This window comes from Mastomys coucha, unplaced genomic scaffold, assembly GCF_008632895.1.
Source record: "Mastomys coucha isolate ucsf_1 unplaced genomic scaffold, UCSF_Mcou_1 pScaffold22, whole genome shotgun sequence".
NCBI lineage: Eukaryota > Metazoa > Chordata > Mammalia > Rodentia > Muridae > Mastomys > Mastomys coucha.
This window is the reverse complement of record NW_022196905.1, coordinates 260,702,681-260,726,416: the sequence shown is the minus strand read 5'-3', so window position 1 is coordinate 260,726,416 and position 23,736 is coordinate 260,702,681. Positions and strand designations below refer to the sequence as shown.

At 56.6% G+C, this 23,736-nt stretch overlaps 2 protein-coding genes across 12 annotated transcripts in view; both read right to left on the bottom strand.

Moving 5' to 3' along the window:
• Zfpm1 (zinc finger protein, FOG family member 1) overlaps positions 1–202 on the bottom strand; it is a 57,266-nt gene extending 57,064 nt beyond the window's left edge. The window contains exon 1 of the mRNA XM_031341665.1: positions 15–202. Coding sequence (XP_031197525.1) covers positions 15–54 — 40 coding nt within the window. The 5' untranslated portion in view covers positions 55–202. The remainder of the gene's footprint in view (positions 1–14) is intronic.
• A 10,205-nt stretch (positions 203–10,407) lies between these two features.
• Positions 10,408–23,736, bottom strand: part of Znf469 (zinc finger protein 469) — a 233,920-nt gene continuing 220,591 nt past the window's right edge. For all 11 annotated transcript variants that reach the window (XM_031341654.1, XM_031341662.1, XM_031341656.1 and 8 more), the window contains one exon: positions 10,408–23,284. In XM_031341654.1, coding sequence (XP_031197514.1) covers positions 11,779–23,157 — 11,379 coding nt within the window. In that variant the 5' untranslated portion in view covers positions 23,158–23,284 and the 3' untranslated portion in view covers positions 10,408–11,778. The remainder of the gene's footprint in view (positions 23,285–23,736) is intronic.

The window sequence follows — 23,736 nt, the reverse complement described above, 5'->3', positions numbered from 1 at the left end:
AAAGTTTGACTCACGCTTGATCTGCCGGGGATTGCTCTGTTTCCTCCTGGACATGTCTCCGGCGCCGCGCGCCCTCGCGGCGGCCGCCTCTAGCCCCTGGCGGGCGGCGGCGGGCGGCAGGGGCGCGGCGGGGTGGCGGGGCGGCTCATGCCCCCGGCCCGTGGGCTCCACGGCTGCCTCGGCCCGCGCCCCCAGCCCGCCGCGCCGCGCGTGGGCCGCCGGCGCCGCCGCGGAGGCCCGAGGCCACGGCCCTGCGCTCGGGCGCGCGGACTGCCCGGCGGGCGGCGGGCTGGTGGCGGCTCCTCTGCTCCGGCGCAGACGCCGCCGCCGCCGCTCAGCTTTTCTCAATGGAACCTGCGAGTCGCGAGCGGCGAACCGGCGGCCGCCGCCAGGGCGCTCCCCGCAGGCTGGCCGGGAGGGCGGGGCCTTCGCGTAGCCGGCGGCGGCCCCGCCTCTCGCCACGCCCCGGACCGTCCTCCGCGGTCGCGCCTTCCCATCCCTCTGGCTCCGCCCCCAGACCGTCCTCCCGGCTGGCTCCGCCCCACACTTGCTCAGCTTTTCTCTGCACCGGCTTCCGCGTACTCACCCAGCCTGGGCCGGGCCTTCTTTCCTCGCGCTGGCTCCACCCCTTTTCCGATGGCCCCACCCCTTATTCGTCTTCCTCGCGCTGACCCAGCCCCTCAGCCGATTCTTCTCCCATTGGTCCCGCCTCTCAGCCGTCCCTCCTCATGTTGACCCCACCCCTCAGCTCGTCCTCCTCGCATTGACCCCGCTCCTTGGCCATTCTCCTCTTGTCGACCCTGTCTCTCAGTCACCTTATCACACTGATCCCGCCTATCAGTTGTCCTCTCCACATTGTCCCTGCCCCTGACCCGCTCGCCATCACATTGCTCTTGTACCTCAGCCATTCGGCTCATATTGATCCCACCTCAGGTGGTCCTCCTCACATCGACCCTGCCCCTCAGCTACACTCTCACGTTGACTCCCTCTGCTCGTCCTCCTCTCAAGAACACACCCTCAGCTGTCCTCAAACTGACCCCGCCCCTTACTCGTCTTCCCCATGGGCTCCGCCCCTGTATTCATTGCCACCCGGTGCTGGCCACGCCCACCGCCCCTCCTCCTCGGCGCTGGCTCCGCCCATGTCTCCTCCTTCTTTGCATTCACCCCGCCTCAGCAGGCCCGCCTTCTCCCTGGCCCCGCCTCTGCTCCATCGTAGTCCTTCGCACAGTCCTGGTCCTTCCCCGCACCCAACCCAGGCCTTGCCCACGTCTGTCCAATCCTCAGCCTTGTCCTCACCTCCTCCGGGCTGGCCGCAGGCCGCGTTGGCCTTGCCCCGAATTCTCACCCTCGGTTCTAGGTAGACTTCTAGCCTCCTTCGCTAGTTCCAGTTTCCTGAGGCTATGTCCCCAGGCCTGTTTAGGACTTGGAGACCTATTCTGCCCAGAAGCCCTGCGGCACAGGCCTCTGGCTTGTCTGGCCCTGCCCCTCCGCTCTGGAGCTCCGTCCCCATGGGTTAAGTTGTGCTGCCCCTTGAAGCTGTGCCCTTCAGGCAGCCAGCAGAGGGGGCCGGATGCCCGAGGCCTGGACACAGAATTTGTACTGGACTTGGAGTTGACAGAGGCTCTGTCCACTGTCCAAGAGGAAACTTCAGTATGAGACTTGCAGCTTCTGATGGCTGTGGCCTCAAGTGGTTCAGTCTTAGGCCTAATTGGGCAGGGGAGGGACCTTAGGTTTTTCCCTCTTGAACTCAGACCTGCCTGGAAATCCTGGAGGAGCCAGAGGTCAGTTGGCCTTCTTGCTTAACCGCAGCCGAGGCCACAGTGAACATCTGTCAAGGAGGTGTCCCCCTAAACCTCCAGCTTTCCCTGCTGTCACAGCCTAAGGAGGCAGGTTTCTGGTGCCCATGCAGTGTGCTCCAGACCCGGGTCAAGAATGTACCTCTTGTTCTTTGAGGATATTGAAACTCAAGACATGCACAAGATCACACAGCTGGGGATGGGGTCATATCCTCATCCAAATGGAACAACCAAATGGGCGCCATGGCTGTCTACTGCCTCTCTTCATAGCACACAGGGAAACAGGTCTCCACAGAGAAGACATATGGTCCCCCACCTACCTGGTAGGCAGCCTTCAGCTGGTACAACTGTCACCATCCACCATCCCCTTGGAAGTTTGCCAGATGCGCTAGGTACCAGGCGTTCGGGGTATGAGACCCATTTCCTTCCAGCTTCTGATGCTGAGGTCTTTGAAAAGAAGAGAGAGGTGCCTGCCTCTTCCCTGCTACCATGTCCACTCAGTGAAGGCCACTGTGCAGGACTGACTAGTGAGGCAGCATGCTGTCCCCTCTCTCTTGGTAATACAGGAACACCAAGGCCAGGATCCAAGATTTGCACAAGGCTTCCTGGCTTTCTAGCCCTTCTCAGAGGAGATAGCGTCTACAGCTAGGGACCCCACATTTGCTGGGTCTTCTCAGTCTAGGAGCCCCAAGATGCTTCTGAACTGGGCAAGGCACACTTTGTCTGTTTCCTTGGATACTGCATCTTCCTAAGGGAAGGGCACTTTACAGGGGATGGGGCTTAGGAGCTGGGAGTCCTGAGAGGTGACTTGAGGCTGGCGTGTAGGGTAGGGCGAGAAGCTGGGAACTCAGTAAGTAGCACTCAGACTGAAAGTGCTGGATAAGATCAGTGTTGAGTGGAAACCTGAGAGTCATGAGAGAAAACTGTGTATTTTTGATTAGTAATGTCTGCCTGGGATGCAGGAGGATGAGATGAGGCCCTTCTTTGCCTGATTTACTTGTATGATGTTACGTATACGAAGCCCAGGCTGGGACAGAAGGACTTACTTATTTCAGCCAGTAACACAGAGCCTGCCGGCCAGGACAAGCTGCATCATTTGTGGGGCCCAAAGCAAAATGAAAATATGGGGCTCCTGTTTAAAAATGAAGAATCCCAGCATGGTGACAGCATGCAGCATCCAGGGACATGTGTCCTCCCAGGTCCTGTGCCTAGCAGAAGGTCCTGTCACTGGGCTTGCAGCTTCCTGATTGTCTTCCTCCCTCTCTCTTCCATCGGCTCCCACTGTGGGCCCCAGTTTCTCCTGCCTCTGTCTACTGGGAGTGGCAAGTTCATGACCAGAGTCGGCAGGGAAGCAGGATCGCTTCAGCCAAGGGCCTTGTAGCCAATTCTTTGTGGAGGAGGAGGACTCTGCTCAGGGCAGGGAAGCCCTACTGCCGTTGCAGGGACTCCTGCTCTTCTGGGGACCCAAGGCTTAGTAGCAGATCCTCTGAAGTTTTGCTGAGAGGTATGAGGGCTGCCAGCACCCACTCTGGGCACACAGGACGAGTAGAGCCTTTGCCACTGTCAGCACTTTCAGAGCCCCCTTCAGAGCTGTCCTGGGTCTTCTCCTAAGACCTCAGAATGCTGTACCACGGAGGAAGCATCTTCCAGGCAGAAAGCAGCAGGGTGGTTCTAGGTACAGGTCCAACTGCCCATGATCCCCTTCTGTGGTTTTTGAAGGGTGGGACCCTGGGAAGGACTCTGGTTTCCTTGTCAGCAGCTGGTGTTGGAAGTGAATTGTAATCACCCAGGGCTCCTCAGACCTCAGTCCCCCTCCCCGGGGGCTCGAGGTTTATGTCTTGTGTGGTTCTCCTGCCTTTTGGCTGGGTCCTCACCTGATGGACATGCTCTGTGATGATTCGCTCCCTGCACTGGCTTTTGAGACAGACTCAAAGCATGTTTTAGAAACATATGGCTGGGGGCTGGAGAGATGGCTCAGCGGGTAAGAGGACTGACTGCTCTTCTGAAGGTCCTGAGTTCAAATCCTAGCAACCACATGGTGGCTCACAATCATCCATAATGAGATCTGACGCCCTCTTCTGGTGCAGCAACGGTGCACTTACATATAAGAATAAATAGATATTTTTTAAAAAAAGAAACATGTGATAGACCTTGAAGGAGAAAGATGCTCAGGCTGGAGAACTGGGAGACACACTGGTATTGAAGCTGGGAGGCGTGTGCATGCAGCCATTACTACCTGTCGCCAAAATACATGTGGGGCACCAGGCTGTAGGCTGTAGGTCAGGGCTACAAGATGACCATTTGCACTGCTGATTCCTCTGTCCCTTCCAAACCTCACTTGCTCCTGCAGCCACAGTGGCATCAACTCCTGGTGGCTCAGACTCTGCGACATGGCTTCACTACATCTCCTCCTGACCTCCCTTACTATCATCCTGACCGCTGGCCCCAGCTCCCGCTGGTCCTTGCATCCACTTATATCCTCATCTGAGGCTGAAGCCAGTGGGACCTCGGGTGCTGTGAGCACCCTTCCATCCTGTTCACCTTTCCTGAGGGAATCTCTGTTCCTCTCCGCTCCAGCTTGTAAGGCAGCTTCAGGCAGCCCCTCAGCACTTGGGGCTTCATCATCTCTCACCAGCAGTGGCAAGGAGGGGCATCATGGTAGCATCATGGCACCAGCCTCCGTGCCGAGTGCTTGCCCTGTTTGTGCCTTGAGCATAACAGCTTTCTGAAGGAGAAACTGATACAACCATTTGTCAGGTGGATGAACGGATGCTCAGAGAGGTTAAGTCACTTGCCACATAGCAGGTAAGGGCAGAGCTGGATTCCCCCTGTGAAATGCCCATACTTTGTTGTTGTTTTAGGGGAGAGGCTCAGGCCTTTCCCTACCCCTTGCCTGGGTCAGGCCTCTCTCTCTTCCTCTACTGTCAGTCATCCCGGGCCCTGAAGACACCAGGCAGCCCTGCCAGGGGCCATCCTGACATTTGTTGCCGCTAGCTCTGTGAAGGGTTTAATTAACTTCCTGTTTCAATGGAGGATAATGAGTTTTCAACACCATGTGACTCCCCAAGGAGGTCAAAAGGCAGCCAGGATGTCAAAATAAATTAAGTTAGGAATTGGGAGGCCACTGAAGGAGGCAGGTCTATAGTGAGAACTCCCTCATCTGGCTGGCTGGCTAGGCTGTGTGGGTTTCTGGCCTGTTTTTCCTGGCTTTGACTCGCTCTGGGAAGAAGGCTCAGGCAGTCCTTGTCCCTGTTCTCGGCCACCAAAGAGGTCAGAAGACCGCATCATTGGGAGAAAGAACTGGCCTTTCCACCTGGCCTCCATGGTCATGTACGCAGCCAAGGTCTCTAGCAAGCACGCTCTAACAGTCAGCCACCACAGGCTTATGCCTAGATGCTGCTGTCTTTGGGTACAGTGAGCATCAGCCAAGATCCGCCCTTCATGTTGCTTTCCATGTGACTTTAATCCGCCCTCCGGGCAAGGGTGTGGGCAGAAACACACCCTCCACTGGACATCACCTACATTTGAGCTCGAGGTCAGAAGAATGTGTCACTGGAAGGACCTGCTTCTTTCTGCACGTTCACCATGCCTCCTCTGCTCACCTCACACGCTCCCTGCCGCCTCCTTTCCTTCCTTTTCCCCACAAAAGGCGATAGGCCAGGATGACGTACTGAGGATGGGGTGGCGAACCTCAGACATTTGTTACTGATGTGCAGGTTGGAGAAATAGGGAGACAGTAGACAGGAATAATGGGTGTCTGGTCCACAGGAGAAGGTCAGATGCAGTGGGTGGCAGAAGACAGAACTAGATTGTAAGGTGGCAGTGGAATGTGGACAGTCCAGGAAGGTTAGACACTGGTTCTGTGGGAGCCCTGGAAGGCTAATCGCAGTGGGCGCGTGTAGAACACACTGGAAGGATAAGTGTCCTGGGAAGTCAAGAAGAATATACCTGGGGGGTGCCATGGGGTGTTCGAGGGATGCCGCGTCTCTCCCTAAAGCCTATGATGGACTTTTTTCTCACATGGCAATGTTTAGGGGTACTAAGACCTTTTCAATCTGTGGTCCAGTAGAGGCTGTTTGGTCACTGGGATGTACACTTTAAAAGGACAGGGAGTCTCTATCCCCTCCTGGGTTCTCTCTGTTCCTAATCAACATGTGAGTTTTGCTTCTCCTATGATCTCTGACTATGGATGCCTGATCCCTCCAGAAGTGGGTGGATGCAGGTGCTTGCCCGCCCTGAACCTCCAGAGCTATGAGTTCACTGGAACCTTTCTGTCTGTCTTCATGGTTGCCTCTGGCATTGTGTTGCAGTAACAGCAAAGCTGACTCACAGGCCTTCCTCAGTATAGCTGGGGCTGCAGAGATCAGTGATAAAATGACCAGAATAGGGACAGGAGGTAAGGGAAGGGGACTGATACCTGGAGGAGGCCAGGTGTAGGCTGAGCAGGCCTCACCTCCTAGCCCTCACCCAGTTCTCCTAGGCTCACCCACAAGACTTGCTTTGGCCAATGGAGAGCCAGCAAGCAATGATGAATGTATGTGCTTTTTAAACCCTTGGGCAATGTTGGGCTGGCCTGAGGCAAATGTCACTAGGAAGCTTGCTTAGGTGTTCAGCCACCTCAGCATCTCAGCTGATTGCAGCTGCTGGAGTGAGGGAGGTGGGGTAGGGAGGCAGGAGCATGCCCTGCTCAGTCAGCATCCAGAACCAGCACCCATGTGGAATCCTTCTATATTCAGCCTTGGCTACTGGGGTAAGAGTTCCAGGGCAGTAGTCATGCATGGGGTGGGATACTCAGTGCCAAGGAACTCAGGTCAGGACCAGCTGTAGCCAGGGAGGATGGTCATGTGCTGTGTCTCCCATGGTTGCTTTCAACAAGATGCTGAGGAGAACACACAGTTATTTTTAAGCAGAACCTAAGGGGATGCACAAGAACCCCCAATATGCCAGGTTGAAAGATAGCACCATGGCCCATTGCCAGGGGCCAAAAAAGGACCAGAGAGAGAGAGAGGGAGAGAGAGAGAGAGGGAGAGGGGGAGAAAGAGAGAGAGAGAGAAAGAGAGAGAGAGAGAGAGAGAGAGAGAGAGAGAGAGAGAGAGAGAGAGAGAGAGAGAGAGAGAACACTCAAGAATGTTTCACTTCACACTGGGGTGTGAAGATGTGGTCATGAGATCCTTCGAGAAGCTCTTCGTGCAAATGAAAGCCAAGATTCTCTGGGTGGCTGCACGCATGGGTAGAGTCCTTGTGTCCCCAGGGCTCTGCCAGCCATCAGCCATGCTCAGGTGGAGGGAGGTCTGCCTGGCAGCCATAGCTGTCCTGGGGGAACAGTGGACAGTCTGTTCGGAACAGGATCTCAGTGGCTAAGCTAGACCCACAGTCGTCCTCATGGGGCTCAGCAGGGTTGGAACAAGGGGACAAGTATCACCTGGGTGGACCTCAAGCCTTCTCTTGGCTGCAGCTGCTGTATGCCACCCTTTACCCATTTCCATATGGGAGCACTGGTGGCCTTTGTCTTATGTCCTGCTCTGCACCATGAGAGGGGCCCCACTGTGGTCTGCTGGGGACTGTGGAAACTGTGTGTGATGTCACTCTGCAGCCTGCAGTAGAAGCACAGAGCAGTGTGGATCACCTCCTCGCTGCTCTCCTCCCCCCACCCCCCACTGTTTCCTCTGCTTTGTCTTAGCAGTGACTTGTCATAGGGGCAAGGTTTGGTGGTGGAATCCACACTGTTCTATGCCAGCCAGCTTCCGCCTGGAGTCGGGACTGAGGAGAAAGCTACTGAATGCCAGCCAGGGTGGCAGGATGTATGTCAAGCATGATGTCCATTTAGGGCCAGAGGAAACAGGCAAATCCTGCCATTATCATTGCTGTGGCCAAGTCCTATGCTCTCTTCCTGGGACTCAGAAACAGCACGGGGGTTGGGGGGGACGTCTTGAACAATGGAGACTGAGGTGCTGTTTCTCCATTCCCAGGCAAACCCTGGGCCTAGGTGGACTACCCCTGCTGCCTCTCCATACCTCTATGAGGCTAGGGCCCAGTGGCCTTGACCTTCTACCCTTAAGGCCGGGCCAACAGCCGGGGAGGCAGACAGTGTCCTGTGTGAAAAGTGGCCTGTGACCTTGGGTTCCTTAGCAAACTGGGAGGGCAGTAGTATGGGTCTCATTGTGTCTAATGCTCTACCCTCAGGGTATCAGGGACTGTCCCTTGAGGCCAATCCTAGCTCACTCATCTCTGCTGCTGAGGGTTGGATGAATGCGTGTGCCGCAAATGGGTCTGCCTGCCATGTATCATGGACAAGTGTGTTTCCTGTGGGCTCTGGAATCTACAAGCCCCAATGCCTCATGGGAACACCACAAGGTACCCAGCCATGGGCACCTAGCACTCCACTGCCCTTTCCCATATCCAGGCAGCTTCTATTCCATTAAAGGTGCCTTTCTGGAGCCTGTCTTTTGTTAATTTATTACTGTTGTGTGTGAGGGTGGTGTGTGTGTGCATCTGAAGGTCAGAAGACACCAGAGTCAGTTCTCTCTTTCCACCTTTATGTGGGTTCCACACTAAGCGCCTTTACCCACAGAGCCACCATCCTGCCTGCCCCATTCCATGCTTTCAATTTTCCCCATACCGGCCACACTCTCCTATGTCCAGGAGCACAGATTCTGCAAGTCAAGGAAACCTAGCATTCGAAGCAGCCTGCAGGGAGTAGAGGAAGCTCTGAGTGAATGCTGCTGTTGATAAGGGCAGGGCCATGTCAACGACCCTAGTCTCAGAACCAGAGGGAAATGGCGAAGCCTGCTCTTCTGGTTCATGTGTGGATATTGATAGTGTGTGCAGAAAATGGTCACCCTCGATGTCTACAGCCTGAAGACGGCTCCTCATAGAGACTGTGCCTACGAAGATTAGCAAACCCAGCCTCCTCCATCCAGCTTCACACCATAAACTCCGCCCCCCTTCAGTTGTTTTCAATAACCCTGCCTCTCTGTTCAGGTCTGTACTATAAGCATGCTGAGTGTCCTGGGTGCTATGGTTTCTCCATCAGAGATTGCAGTCCACCTGTACCAGGTTCTTTCTGTGTGGCCAGCTATGCTGCCTGGCCCCCAGTTGAAACTCAAAGTTTCTACCAACCGCCCCCCCCCATCTTCCTTCTAACCCTGGGCATGGTCATCTCTCCTCCCCTCCTCCTCCGTAGTCAGGCTGAGATAGATTTGGGGGCTTGTGGTAGATGCTGTGGAAACGTTAGTCTGCCTTCTCCCTCCCTTGAGGCAGCTACTGAGGGGAGATGGCAGCCAGAAGGGACCTCAGAGCCTCAGGGGTGAATCAGCCCTGGCTAAGGTCAAGGAAAAGGTTTGTGGTCCCAGTGATTCCCAGGGCTGGGATTCTCTGCAGTCACCCTTCTGGGTGTTTCTTGGCTCTCAATGTGTTCCGCAGGGAAACTTACCCTTAGCTCCTTCAGAGTCAGGCCCCTGCCTCCCAGATACACCCCAGATCGCATACATCAAAGTATTTCCCAGGTGGGCAGTGGTGGTCTGGAATATGTCCTGGAGGGTGAGCAGGTGTGCTTTCAGAGAGCGCCTATGCACGTGTGAACATTCATCAGTGTGGGCCACGTGAGTGGACAGGGTACATGACTGTGTTTGGAGATCTCTAGTTCTGGCTGCAGCCCTCTGAGGCACCCCAGGGCTGCATCTGCGCACAGGTGGCATGACAGGCTCCCCGTTTTGAGTAGATGCTGCCACCTGGTGGTCAGGCTAGGGTTATGCCCTCTGTGTGTCTACCGGTCACAGGATGGCCTGGGGGTGGGGAAGGGGGAGGAGCATAGGAGTAGGTGGGTATGAACAGGGGCTGGGCTTACTACTGTGAGCTCTGAACATGGCCTAGATGGCTCCAAGAAACTGTCCTCAGAGTCAGCTCTTAAGGGTGTGTAAGCTGGCAGAGTTCTGCCAGTCTGTGACACATGACCAGTAACTCAATCCTAGTTTGAGGCGTTGCAGCTGTTGCTAATCACGGTACTCCCAGACTTCTGCTCAGAGAAAAGGATAGGGCAGGACTGTGGACCTAGTTGGCGTACTGGGTCTTCATTCGGAGCCTATCAAGCCTTTTCTAAGACTCAGACCAGATAGCCACTTCCCTGAGCATACCAGCCCCAACACTAATAATGATAGCCCTGTATGGTCAGGCCCCTCCCCTGTCCCATCCTGGTCCGGCTCCAGCTACCTCACCCACTTCCCTGTTTTCCTAAATCCATCTTAGAAGATTCCTGGGGCTGGAGAGATGGCTCAGCGGTTAAGAGCATTAACCTCTCTTCTGAAGGTCCTGAGTTCAAATCCCAGCAACCACATGGTGGCTCACAACCATCTGTTGTAATGAGATCTGACGCCCTCTTCTGGTGTGTCTGAAGATAGCTACAGTATACTCACATATAATGAATAAATCTTTAAAAAAAAAAAAAAAGATTCCTATCCTCTTAGGATTCTGCTTCAAGTATCCCCACAGCTTTGGCTTGGCTCATAGCACACAATAACCCTGGAGAATAATAGACAGAACAAATATTGCCTGGGCCACATTGGGGGCCCAGTGAATAGCAGGAGCAAGGACAGATGCCACACAGCCACAAGGCTTCTGCGAAAATAGTGGGAATATATTTGAAAAGACAAATTAGCTGTAGCTTTTACAGTATGACCTCAGTGGGGGGGGGGCCCTGCCCACGTCTTTATCCATTGGAAGGAGGCATTCTGAAAGACCCCAGCACCTTCTATGGAGGCAGTTTGGGCCTGATTTGGTCTTGTTTAAAATGTCAAAATAAAACCTTTTGACACTCACATTGCACCAAAGCTAAAAACAAAACAAAACAAAACAAAAACCAAAAAAAAAAAAACCAAAACAAAACGAAAAACCCAAACAAACAACCAAAAAAAACCCCCAACAAACTACACAACAAAGTAAGCCAGGAATCTCTAAGACTCCTAGGAGAAATGGGAAGCCTCTCCCCCTGCCCACTTTGATACACAATGCTATACCAGGCAGGCATGCAGTTGGCAGGCTCGTGCCAGTGCACAGACCAGACCCATAGCCCAGCCTGGAGGGTCCCTTTACTGCTGGGATCCTGGGCTGAGGCTCAACTGGGGAGACCGGTGGATGAGGCTCTCTTGAGTCCTGGGCTGCAGCCTCTCTGTCTAGGTCTCCCCACCCTAATCATCCCCGTGGTTCAAAGAAGACCAGGGAGCCTGTATTCACATTACAACATGGGAGTAGCACCAGAGCCTTTGGATCAGGCTTTCTGGGACCTAGAGAGGAAGCCCCACGGGGAAGGAAGGCACTAGGAAGGAGCCAGAGGGCTGAAGGACCCACTGGATGCTGGCCAAGGAGGCCTTCTCTGCATTGCCTATAGGAGCCCCGTTCCCGAGGGTGAGGGTGGGGAGACAAGGTGCTGGAGACATCAGCAGTGCAGCTGGAGGCCAGCGTGACTCTGTGGCTGGGGGTGGGGGAGAGTGGTCCTGTCATGCTCTCAAAGACCAGGTGGCTCAGAAATGGCCCAAGTAGACAGCATGGCCCTCTCCCATGTGACATCTAAGGACGCTTTGGAATCTTAGCAATGGCGGCAGAAAAGGCAGCTGTCGCTGTGCGGCTGGTGGCCGTCATGTGCTTCCCTGCTAGGAGATAGGTGACCCTGTGCAAACCCTCAAACACAAGCTTTACAGCGTAAAGCACCTGGCCAACAGGGCATGGCGGCGGTGATGCGATGCGACCTGTTCTCTTCAAGTATTTGACACTAGGGAAGCAGGGCGGTAGAGGCCGGTCCTTCCCATCCCTCTATCAAATAAGCCCTGTTCTCAGCAGCACACTCTCAGGTCTCGAATCTGGTAGAGAATTTGTGGGAACTCAGGTGCAGAGAAACAGACAAGGGATCTCCGAGTGAGTTGTCTCCAGTGCTGGAGGCTTGATAGAAAGAAGCCCATCAGCCGGGTACCCATGCATCCTCTCTCACAGGTCACTGGGAACTGTCTTTCTTTAGAGGGATTTTGAAGCTAGTCAGTTTCTGCCCAAACAGCTGGCTGAGGAGGTCGCTCTGGGCTTCTGCAGTCCGGCGGTCTCGGGGCTCCAGAGGTTCAATGCCATGGGGAGCTCTGGCCCTTTTGTAGGGCCTGGACAGGGCTCTCCCTTGGGGGAATGAGCCCTTTTCTGAAGTGTGGCCTGGATCTCCTTTCTGCTGTGCCAACGGCTGTGGCCTGGCCCTGCTGCTCTGGCCACTTGGTCTTGACTTGACAGGGGGAACTCTGCTGGGAGTTGCTTGCTTTCGGGGGGCCCTGGATGACTTGTCAGGGGCTGAGGGGGCTTTCCCGGTGTTTCCCATGCTTCCATGTCTGCCCAGTCCCAGGGCCTGGCCCTTCTTCTGTTTTTCATGGCTTTCTCTTTTCTCCCTGGGACTTGAATGTACTTGGACCCCCTGATGAACAGCTTCTCCAGGACCCCTGGTGCCACCCTTGGTTTGGGCTCGAGGTGGAGGCTGGTCAGGGGTGGAGCTCGCCCAGCTAGGACAGCCGGGCTCCGTGGGGGTGGATGCCATCTCACTTTGGAGCTGCCCACTGGTTGGCTGGGGCTGGCTACCACCCCCTGTCTGAGTGCCTGGCTGGAGTCCCCCACTGCTCTGAGAGCTGGGTCTCAGTTTCCCTTTAGAAGCGTTGGGCTTTACCCTGTCCTCAGGACTCAAGACCAGCTCTCTAGCCGGGATCCCCATTCCTGTAGGTTTTCGGGGTGGAGCAGAGAGCTTCAGTGCTTTCTTGGGCTCTGCTGGTCTGTGCTTGGAGGTACCTGAACAGGTTCCTGATTTGGTGGCATTGCCCTTCTGGGAGGGACCCTCTGTTCTCCCCTCAAGTTCCATGTGGTGTGTGGTCACCAGCCTCTCCTGGAGCTGAGAGGGGTCTCCTGGGGAACATCCAGGGGCACACTTGCCTTGGTTGCCTGGGCTCTTATGTTTTCCTGGGAACAGGTGAAGAGCCCTCTTTTCCCCTACCAGTGTCTGCCATTTACATGGCTCAAGGCTTCCCGAGGAAGCCTCGTGTTCTGGTTTCTCCAGGGTTCTGTCCAGCTTGCAGCCTCCTGTACCTTCAGCGGAGGCAGCTGAGAAAGGAGACAGAGACGGAGGTGGAAGATCCTGGCCACTCAATGGTGGGCTGTCCCCCCTGGGTGAGTGGTCTGCCTGGTCCACAGGTCTCCCTTGAGAACTGGGCTGGTCCAGGATGAGGCTAGGAGCTGTCTCTGAACAGATAGGGGGCAGTGCAGGAAGGGATGCCTCACTTAGCACAGGGCTGGTTATTGTTGGGATTCTGTCAGAGCTGAGCTCAGGGGGGCCGGAGGGCACCATCAGCCTGTGCTGCTTGCTGGGTAGCACATCCTGCGAAACCTGGGTCTTCCTCCTAGGAACCCCTGGTCGCTTAACACTTCGGAGTGTGAAGGGCTGCTGGCCACTCCTCAGGTGCTTGTCCATGTGTCTGTCAAATTGCTCCTTCTTTGCAAAGGTGTAGTTGCAGGAGCTGCAGACAAAGGACCTCCTGATGACGTGCATGACATTGGCGCAGAGCTCACAGGCGTAGAGGGGCACGTGTGGTAGCTCCTTCTCCGCTGTCACCCCGTGGCTCAGGCCAAGGTGCACCTTCAGTTCCCAGTGCTCTGGGTAGACCTGTGGGCACCGGGGACACAGGTAGACGCGCTGTGGGCTGTGCACCGCCAGGTGGCGCTGCAGCTTGAAGGGCTTGGGGAACTGCTTTCCACAGTGGTGGCAGTCACGGGAGGGGTCCTTGCAGTCCTCGTGCACTGGTACAGCTTGGAGCGGGGACTCACCGTGGGACCAAGGGTCTGGGGACGGAGTAGGGGGCGTCTTGGCAGAGTCAGAGCAGGTGGCAGAGCTGCTGGTCAGAACGGATGGGCTGCCTCCTTCGGCGCCATCTTGGCTGGGGGTGACTGAGGCACGTGCTTTGCGCTTCATCCTTCTTGGGGTTTTCTTTCCAGCTTCTCCTTCCTGCTCCGATGACTCCCCACTGACCTTGCCAACTGAACGCTTGGTCCTCTGGGGTTTGGATACTCGCTCCACAATGGTGTTCAGGAAGTGCGTGAGGGTGCTTTCCCCTTCCAAGCACCGGGGCAGGTCTCCCAAGGTTCGCCGCGCCTGTCCATTTCGGGCAAAGCGGGCTGCGTGCTCCCGAAGGTGCTGGTTGTACATCCAGACATCAGCCACCTCCTTCAGGCACATGCCACAGGCCCATGGCCCTGCTTTGCCCTGCACATGCTTCTCCCACAGGTGCTCCCGCAGAAGCTCCCGGGAGCTGAATCTGCGCTCCACACACATGTAGCAAGTGGGGGGCGGCAAGGGGCTGTGCGACAGCTTATGGAGATCCAGCTCGTCCAGGGTATGGAAACGCTGGAAGCACACCCTGCACTTGTAGGAGGCCCTCCTGCCCGTCACTCTCAGGTCTCTGCCTTTGGCTCGTCTGGCCCTGGCAGCTCCCTCCATCCTTTTGTTTGGAGGGCTCTGTGGATTGGCGGTGGCCTGGAAGTCTAGGGCGCCCGGGTTAGGGAGCTCAGCAAGGTCATCACAGGGTCCTAGAAAGCACAGGTCTTGTATCTCCAGCTGGGTGCTGAGAACCTCAAAGTCTTTAACGTAAAGTGGGGGCAGGGTGGCGTTTCCGGGAGGCCTGTTGTCATGTTCCCTTTCCAGGTTGGGGGGTTCTGGGCTCATATCTCCAACAGAAGAGGCTATCTCAAAAGCTGGGCTACAGGGTTCCAGGTCTCGCCAGGCTGCTGGGACCATGTGCAGCTGGGGGATGGGTTCTGACCATTCATCTTGGTTCTCCTCAAAGCAGGAGGGCTCCTCCTTCATGTGGCTGGTTTCCCTGTCAGATTCTAGGGTCCACAGGCTGAGGCTGGGGGTCCATGGGTCAAGGCCAGGTGTCTTACTGCTTAGGAGTCCATCGAGGAGGAGGGACTCAGGCAAACTCATGACTTCATCATCCCACAGATCCTCTTCCTCATGGGTCAGGCATAGAGAGCCCGAGTCGCTGAGATCTGTGGGTAGGCGTGTGGAGCCTAGTGAGACACTGTTTATCACCTCAGTGGTGGGCTCCTTCGGTGATGGGCACTTTGGCCTTTTGCAGCGCTTCCCATAGACACGTAGGTTCTTCTGAGTGAGGCGGCCATCCAGGGGGAAGAGCCGGGAGAAGGATGCCTCATCATCAAACAAGTCTGGAGGTTCCCTTTGATCTGGGCTGAGGGCATCAGGAAAGGTGCCCTCGGACCCGTGAACACTCTGGGTTTCTGGGTCTTTGATAGGTCCCTGGGGGTAGCTGCTCATGGTGCTGTCCTCTTCAAGACTGTGTGTGCTGTCAGGTAAGTCAGGCATCCCTTTCACAGTGCCCCCATGGGACTTGCCTTTGACTCCTGTGCCATTCTCTGCAGGCTGGCTCTCAATAGCCTGTGAGGGTTCTTCTTCACGAATGTCCAATACCCTGGCCTCTTCTGGTCCCCACAACCACTGTGTCCAGGTTGCCTTCTGTTCCACTGGATGCTCCTTCTCTATTGTCCCTTGACTGACTCGGCACTCTTGGGGGGACTTCTGTGCTGGCACCTCCTCTGGACACAGGGTCCCTGGCCCAATGTCTTCAGCAACCTCCAGTGCTCTGGGTCCTACTGTGGAGGACAGAGGTGGAGCCCTGACAGCTGCCCTGCATCCTCCCTCAGGGGAGAGACTCAGGGAGATGAGAGGATGGGACCCACAGGCAGTTGATGGGTCAGAGAGGCACCGGTCTGAAGTCACGTGGGTAGCGCCTCTGGGACCTTGCTTCCGTCTCCTCGCTCTCAGCTTCCCACCTTTCCTGCTTGATTTCCTCTCTGGGTGGCTGGGAGAACTGGCAGGCTCTCCACTTTGCCTCTGGCCCCTCTCTTCTGTCTGGTTGGGATGGAGCTGGTCTGCTCGCCACCTGTCTGGTCTCCTTGGTTTTGAGGCAGAGACCTTTGCACTCTCTCCTTGCTCAGTCAGGCCTGTGGTGGGTGGGTGCTGGTGGAGGGGAGTGTCTAGTGTCCCAGCTCCCTCAGATTCCTCACTAGTCCTTTTCAGTATTTCAGGACCCATGGTATCTTCCAGTGTTGGAGAGACTTGGAGGGGAGGTGGTCCAGTAGAGTGGCCAGCGCCCAGGGCCTGGTGACTGGGTCTTCCCTTCCCAGGCATCTTGCGGCTTTTCTTCCCAGGAGTCTGGCATGCTTCTGTCATGGGATCTGGAGGCTGGCAGGCAGGCACTACCATGGGGCTCAGCAGGGATCTAGATTCCCTTTGTGGGCGGTGCTTCCTGGCTTTGTGCCGGCTTAGGCCCGCTTTGGAGAGGAAGGAGGCTGAGCAGAGCTGGCAGGTCACGGGTAGCTCAGCTGGGGTCTGCTCTGCACGCTCTGGATTTTTCTTCAAGCCACGGGGCCTCCTCTTACGGTCTTTAGGATCGGCAGAGTCCTTCTGGGGAGAATGCTGAGAGATACTGATATGGTACTGAGGGGAGTCAGCCCTGAAGTCACTGGATGTGCTGCTCAGGGGAGTTTCTAGGGCCAAGTGGAGCCCTGTGGGCATACCTCGGGCACTGGCTCTGGCTCCCTTTGTCACTTCGCAGTGTCTTGTCCCAGGTGTTCCCGGGTTGTCCTGTTCCTCACTGCTGGCTTCTGCCTCATCTCCTTGGCAGATCTGAGAGTCTGGTCCTGTAGTCTCCAGTGTGGCAAGGTCTGTGGGCACAGCTCTAATGCTGTGGCCTTCCCCGTGGCCAGGGCAAGGTGTGCTGCTCTGGGGCCCTAAGGAAGGGTCCTTGGAGTATGTCCTTTGTGGGCTGCCGAGGGGTGGGACTCCCATGCAGTGCGGGGCTGGCACCTCAAGTGTCTCACCTGAATCTAGGTCATCTTTGGGGGGAATGCTGGTCAGAGGGACAGCTTCGATGGCCATTTTGGGGGAGCTGGGATCCGTTGCGGGAGGAACAGAGGAATGGGCAGGAGAGAGCCTCAGCTCCTCTTTTCCAGAACATTCTAATGTTCTTACTGTGATGCCTTTTGGGCTGTTCCTCTCTAGTAATACAGGGGCTGAGAAACTGATGGAGACAAGTGAGTCCATGGGAGGGTCCTTGGGACTGCTGGTCCTCAGCAGAGAATGGTGGGATAAGGGCTCTTCAGGGTCACAGTGGCTTGTCACCAATAGTGGGGGCTCAGCATCTTTGGTGGCTTGGCCATGACTGACACCCAGAGGTGCCAAGACAGGACAGATTGGCTGATCATCAAGGCTGGGTAGGTCTCTGTGGGAGGAAGGTGCTGGTGGCCTAATAGGCTTGACTCTGGCCCCAGGATCTTCCTGGGGTATTGGCTCAAGGTCACTGGAAGTAGGTATGACTTGGGGCATGGTGGAGAGGACACATGCAGCCAGGCCTCTATTGGAGGGAGTGGGATTCTCCTGGCTAAACAACGGCCGTGGGCTGGCTGCCTTCTCTGGGCTTCTCTCTGCAGGCTCCTTCTGGAGAGGGAACCGTTTCTGGATTGGAATTACGGATGTGCCATCAGGGCAGGTGGGGCTTGTGGAGGACAGTGCTTGTCTCCTAAGGCCCCGGGCTGCTCTGTTCCCCTGGCGTGGCCTTCTGCCCCTGGCCGGCCTAGCTTCCAAATGGGCACTGCTTTTTGGGCAGAGTCTGTTGGCTTGACTCTGGCCCTTGGTCTTTTCAGGTTGACCGGGTGAGCCCAGACATCCATCTGCCTTGGACCTCAGCTGCTTTCGGATGTTTGCAGGAAGAGCTGACATTTTTACAGCCCTCGAGGAACCTTCTTTCATACTGGGCTCTCCTGCCACTGAGGGGTCCCCAGGCTGAAGGCCCTGGGCATTATCTTCACTCTTGGCTGTAGCATCCAGGACCTGAAGCAGAGGAAAGGAACAGCAGGCTGGTTCCTGGAGCCTCTGTCCAACACAGGCTCTGGGCTCCCAGGGAGGATCTGGCATGGGATGAGAGCAAGCCCTACCACCACGCTGAAGGGTGGACAATGCAGAGGTCCCCGTAGGTACAGACTCACCCTTAAAGCCAAGATCCTTGGCAACAGGCTTGTTAAGCAGAGCTCCTATAGAACTCCCTGCTTGGTCCTCAGGGTGTCCCTTAGAGTCATGGCTGAGACTGGTACTTGGAAGGGAGGTGACTTCCTCATCACCCCTAAGTATCAACTTGGGTTCTAGGGCCAGGTCGGCATTGGGACTGTTGAATCCTTCCAGTGCAGGGAGACTTGGGCAGGGCCCCTGGACCTCACAGGGGTCCAGAGAATGTCCTCTTGTGTGTCTGCCAGGAAGCAGCGGTGGGGCATTCTCGTTCTGTGTCCCAAAAGCCTCGTTATTTTTAGAAAACAAAAGCTCATGCTTCGGTTTGTGCTTGGCTAAACTCTCAGCATGCAGTAAGGGCACCTGTCGGTTGCTGGAGTCAGGTAGGTGGTCACTTAGGGCGATCTGACTGTCTGCATTGGAGGTGATGTCCTCCTGCGCTCTCTGAAAACTGAGTGTGAATATTTTGGGGCTGAAGGGAGCCCCGGAACCTGGCTCCTCCTGGGTACCAGTGGGAGGTGCTGCTTTTTCTGTGTGGCAGGAAGCTGGGTAGGACCACTGTTTCTGGGGATCCCTGAGGGCCCTTTCCTGCTGTGAACTTGATCCCTCAAGACCTGTAAGGTCTTCTGCCGGCTCCTTTTGGGGTGAGGTGGCCTGGTTTGTGGGCAGAAGGGAGGCCTGCTTTGGGCTTGCGTCCATCTTGCCTTCCTGTGTAGCTTCCTCTGGCTCTCCCAAGGACCCCTGTGTGCTCCCCCTCCTCTGCAGTTGGCTTTCTAATTCAGTCACCAATCTTTTGATCTCTAGTTCGTCCTCACACAACTTGCTCGTAAGTGTAAGGCTACATTCGCTTCCCTTTTCGGGCACAGCAGGAGGGCTGGGCAGCACTGTCTCTTCCAAGGGACACTTCTCACTGAATGCCTTTCCCTTGGAGAGGCCAGGAAAGGAGCCAGGCAGCACCGGCGAAACGTCATCCTCCAGCAGCAAGAACGGTGGGTACAGAGGATCTGCCAGAGGTTTCTTAGAGAGAGGGTCAGGACCTGCCAGTGGCTCGTGGGTGACCCTATTTGCTGACAAGCTGTCATAGAGTGGTGGGTCAAAGCCATCTTCAGGCAGCCCTGCAAACAGGGATGTGGACTCCAAGGTCAGTGGCGAATGCACCTTGCCTGGGTCTGTTTCAACTGGGTAGGGCGGACTCTTCGGTGTTGACTCAAGGGTCTCCATACTGTCTTGGCTAAGGTAGCTGCTTTGGGCAGGCAGTGGGTCTATAGCTAAAGGCTTGGCATACAAACTGTCAGGGAAGCAATTAGCTAGGTCCTTGGATCCAAGGAACAATTCACAGGAGGGGTCGTTGTTAGGCAGGGGTCCTCTTTTGGCAGCTGGACACTCTACAGAGTGCCTGTCACAGTGGTCAGGCTCACAACCAGGAGGACTCGAGTTCTTGAAAACTGGGAGGCTGGATTCAGTGTAGAAAGCATCTGCCACCTTATCCATAGGTACCAGGCACCTTCTAGGCTGGGAGGCAGAGTTCTCTCTGGTATGCAAAGTGGGGGGCTTCATGCATCCAGATGTGCCCAGAAGACAGCCCGCATCCGGTACTGGCATGCTGTTTCCTGATAGTGTTTCAGGGTGGCTCCCCGATGGCCTAGGACTGCCAGCCTGGGCTGGCACTGAAGCAGTGGGTCTGGGGCTTTCCCCACCACAGTTAGCTGGAGAACTGGGCCTCTCTCTGAGCTCGGAGTTCTTAGGGAATAACACAGTAGCAACTTCAGGCTTCTTGCCCTCCTGGGGGAAGTCCAGGGCTGCATGGTTTTCTTCCCGGGTCTTGGTGGTGGTGAGGACCCGGAGAGGATGTTTTGGGGCTATTATGGGCTGGCCACGATGCCCAGGTCCTCTTTCCACAGAGACTTCTCCAGCATCCGAGCATGGCAAAAGGCTTTGTGTCCTTGGAGTGGGAGAGCCCTCATTTTCACCAGCCTCCTGCCTCATGACCTTTCTTGGGTTCTGGGTCAAATCTTCTTTCTTCCTCTTCTTGCCCTGGCGCCACCGTTGGCGGCTGTGGGGGGAACAGCCTTGGGCAGGACCCCCCAAGTCCTGCTGCTGCCCACCAGCCTCCTCCTCAGATTCAGAGGCACAGCCTTGCCCTAGGAGCCTGCCTTCCTGGGTGCTAGGTGGTCTTTCGGGCAGTGGGGGGACATGGGAGACCTGGTTCCGTGGTGCCTGCTGCTCGGGGCACCTGTTTTTCTGCCGCACTATCTTGTGGATGAGCTCCTTGCTCCAGGAGCCACCCCGCCCCCTCCTTTTCCTGGGGTCCTTCCCAGAGGGTGGTTGCAGGTGCTTGGAGCTCCTGGTCTCTTTAGAGGTGGCCCTGGGCATGCTGTGATCCCTCCGAGCGTGGCCCTTGCGAGCCTGACTTTTGTGAGCCTGGGGCCGGGGCCGCTCGGCACTGCAGCCCTTTTTCCTTGGCCTTAGGCAGATAGCTTTGGCCTGATTGTTAGTACCCTTGGTCACACCTGGCTCTTTCCGAAACAACTTGAATTGCTTCCCTCTCCTCTGCTGCCTGACCAGGGTGGTCGCATCTGCCTCTGCAGATGCAAGGCCCAGGGAACGGGTTTTGGGCCTGTTTCGGGCTAGGCGGCTCCTGTCTCCGGTGCAGGGGGCTTGGGGTTCAGGCATAGCAGCTCTGGATGGGAGCTGAGGCTGGGGCTGGGGCTGGGGCTGGGCACCATTCTTGGAACTTGCTCCCGCCTGGGTATTGAGAGGATGCCCAGCACTGGACCCCCTGGAGCCTGAGGGCTCCTCATCAGCAAAGACATCAATGAAGCTGCTGTCTATCTCAGGATTGTCTGATTGGTACTCCAGGCCACTCAGAGCCTCTGTGATGAGCCTGTCCAGCTTGGCATCATCTTCCATGTCAAGGTCTGAGGTGGGGAGTGAGAAGGAGGTGACAGCCAGGCTAGGAAGGAAGCTTGTCCTCAGAGAGTCATCTTTGCTGTCCCCCTGGTCATCTCTGGTTGGTAGGAAGGGGACAGCCTGGTTGTGTTCAAGTAAGGCTGAGTGTGCCTCCATGGGTGCCTTTGAAGTGGTGGTGGGTGTAGGGAGCTCTGGGGGCTGCAGAGAGCCATCCTTGGTCTTGGTTAGCAGCAGGCTGCAGAGTGGCCTGTGTTCCAGGAAGGCTGTGAGGCTGCTGTAGTTTCGATCGCACTGTCTGCAGGTCAGCAGGACATCCAGCTGGTCCAGGCTGGCACTGCTCAGGGACAAGTGCTGGGCAGAATATGGTGGCGGTGGCGGCTCTGGAGGAAAGCCCTTCAACCTGTCTCTGCCCAGTGAGGGGTTCTTGTGGGAGAATGGGGCTCCCTCCAGGCCCCTGAAGGCATCCTCAGCTCCTGGCCTCTCTGTGGGGAGAGGGAAGGCTTTGGCTGTCTCGGATTGATAGTGTGTGGGGAGGGTGTATGTGGGCTCTGGGGAAGAGAAGGGGCTGCTGGTCTCCTGGGAATGGGTGGGGGGCAGGAAGAAGGCTGAGGACCTGAGGGGTCCAGGTTGCTGGCTGTCCTCAGAGCTGGGGTTGGCTGGGCTGCTGGATGGTGGTGACAGGGATGAACAGGTGCTGCTGCTGGCTGTGTTGGTCGCAGGCGAGGGAAGAGGAGACTCACTGGGCGAGGCCCCCACCACCCCAGGTGGGGGCAAGCTGAGGGCCCCTTGGGGTGACACTTGGGGTTGTGTTCCCCCAAAGAACAGGGGCTGCGTCCCAGGGTCCTTCAGACCTCCATAGGCTAGCAGCCTTGGGGAACTGTTTGGCTGGCCTGGGCTGCTCCTGAGAGTTGACACTGTCTCTCCAGGCCTGGGGATCGTATTCAAAGCACCCTGGCTGTCTGCCTGCCACTCAGAAGACCCCCTGGGGAATGTCAGTCGGCTCAGTACCCCCATCTGGTGGGAATTCGGCCCAGGGGTCGTAAGCGCTGGGGACCAGGGCAAGGCAGGGCTGTGGGGGAGGCAGAGCTGCTGCTGGCTTTCAAAGAAAGCAGTCCTGGCAGCAGCTGCAGGGCCCAGGGTAGATGCGGGATAAGGAGCTGCTGTTGTATCCCACAGCTGGGGCAGATGGGTGGGTGGTGGCCCAGGGGTGGGCAGCTCTGTGTCCAGAGATGCTGGGCTGGTGCCCACCCCATTAGCTCCATAACCCTGCCCCGGAAAGTGCCTCTGGGTTGGAGGATTTAGGAGGCCCCTGGGGCTCCCCAGTCCATCATGAGTGGGAGGGAGCCCTTCAGGAAGGCCTTTGGTCAGGCTTTTGTGCAAACTATCATGGAAGGGACTTGGGAGCAAGTGAGCAGCACCAGGTGGCGAGAGGGCGCCTCCAAGATCACTGGGAGCGTTGGCTCCCCCTGATTGACCTGGGTTGCACGGCAGGGATGGGTAGGCAGGGTTTGTACCCAGGGCCTCCTCCGACCATGCTGCCAGGGGCTGGTGGAAGGTGAACAACATTGTCCCAGCTGCCCGCTCATGCTGGTCTGTTTCTACAGGGAAGGGGTAGGGGACAGAGATCCCCTGGGGGCTGCTAGGCCTGCTGCCTTCAGGGAAGGGCTTGGGCTCTGCAGAGGGGACCCCAAAATTAGCACCTGGAAAGCTGTTTTCAGCAGCAGGAGGCCAGGGGTTGGTCCCCGTGGCCTGGAGGTTAGTGCCAGAAGCATGCCTATGGGGGCTGGTGCCATTGCTCTGGGGGGTTCTCCGGGGTAAGGGCCCGGGGGTGGCACTTGGTGAGGTACAGTTGGTGGAGGTAAAGCTGGAAGGGGCCTCCTGAAAGCACCTTTGGGAGCTATTCTCTTCTGGAGAGGGAAGGGCCTTGGCCCTTGGAATGCTGGTCCTGTGGCGGGCTCTGGTCTTTTGGCCTTGAGGAACCTTGGTATCTGATACCTGGGGGGCTTCATGATGCAGATCGTTGGGCGGCTCACCCAGGATGCATCTGATCCTTGAAGTACTTAGGCTGTGGAGCTGTGGGTGACTGCTCTCCATCCTGCTGGCCAGCCATGAGTAAGCCTGTGCACAGCTCTGCCCTGCTGGGGCTTGCGTTCTCAGGAGCAGGTCCTCTTGCTCCACCTCTTTGGCCTGACTCAGCTGGGCTTCCGGGGAACCTTGGGCCTTGCTTCCTTCATCTCTCATGCCCTGAATGGTCCTGCTGGCAGAGCCGTGGTCCTTGACGGGGTGCTGAGAGGGGCACCCTAGGCTCCTGGCAATTTGGCAGGGCTGTAAGTCTCTGGGCAAAGTTGGGGGCCGCTCTCCTGGCATGGCCCCACAGTCCCTGGTGCTAGGAGGATGTAGTGGTTGGAGGAGGAACCCAGGTAATGGGCTGAGTGGCCATCCTCACCCCCTGGTGGGGCTCATGGGAGCCTGTACTCATGGTCCTGTGTGGAACCTGCAAGAAGAGGACACAAATGAGCTGCGGGTTCATGGTGGCTGGATCTCCTGCAGGGAAGGTCAGGGATCCCATGCTGGACTTTGTCCCCTCCCATGGAGGCTGTGTCCTAGCCAGAAGCAGCAATCACTTGTGTGGCTGTCATAGAAGACCCTATCTCAGAAAAAGAGGCTGCGAGGCTTGGACAGCAGCAGCCCCGACCAACGGAGCCAGGAATAGTAAAGAGCAAAGTGGAGGGAGAAAATGGGAAAGGGAGAGGAGTCTGGATATCAGAGAAGGCGACTTGCCTCTACAGAGAAGTCTCAGTAGCTATCTGCAGGGAATGAAAGGTCCCACTAGTTTAGGGCAGACCTATCCTAGATCTTCAGGGTAGATGCAGTTCCAGAGTCCACCAGCAGTAGGCAGCATACCCCTCACATTGGGTAGCAACCACAAAACCCCAGAGAACGGGG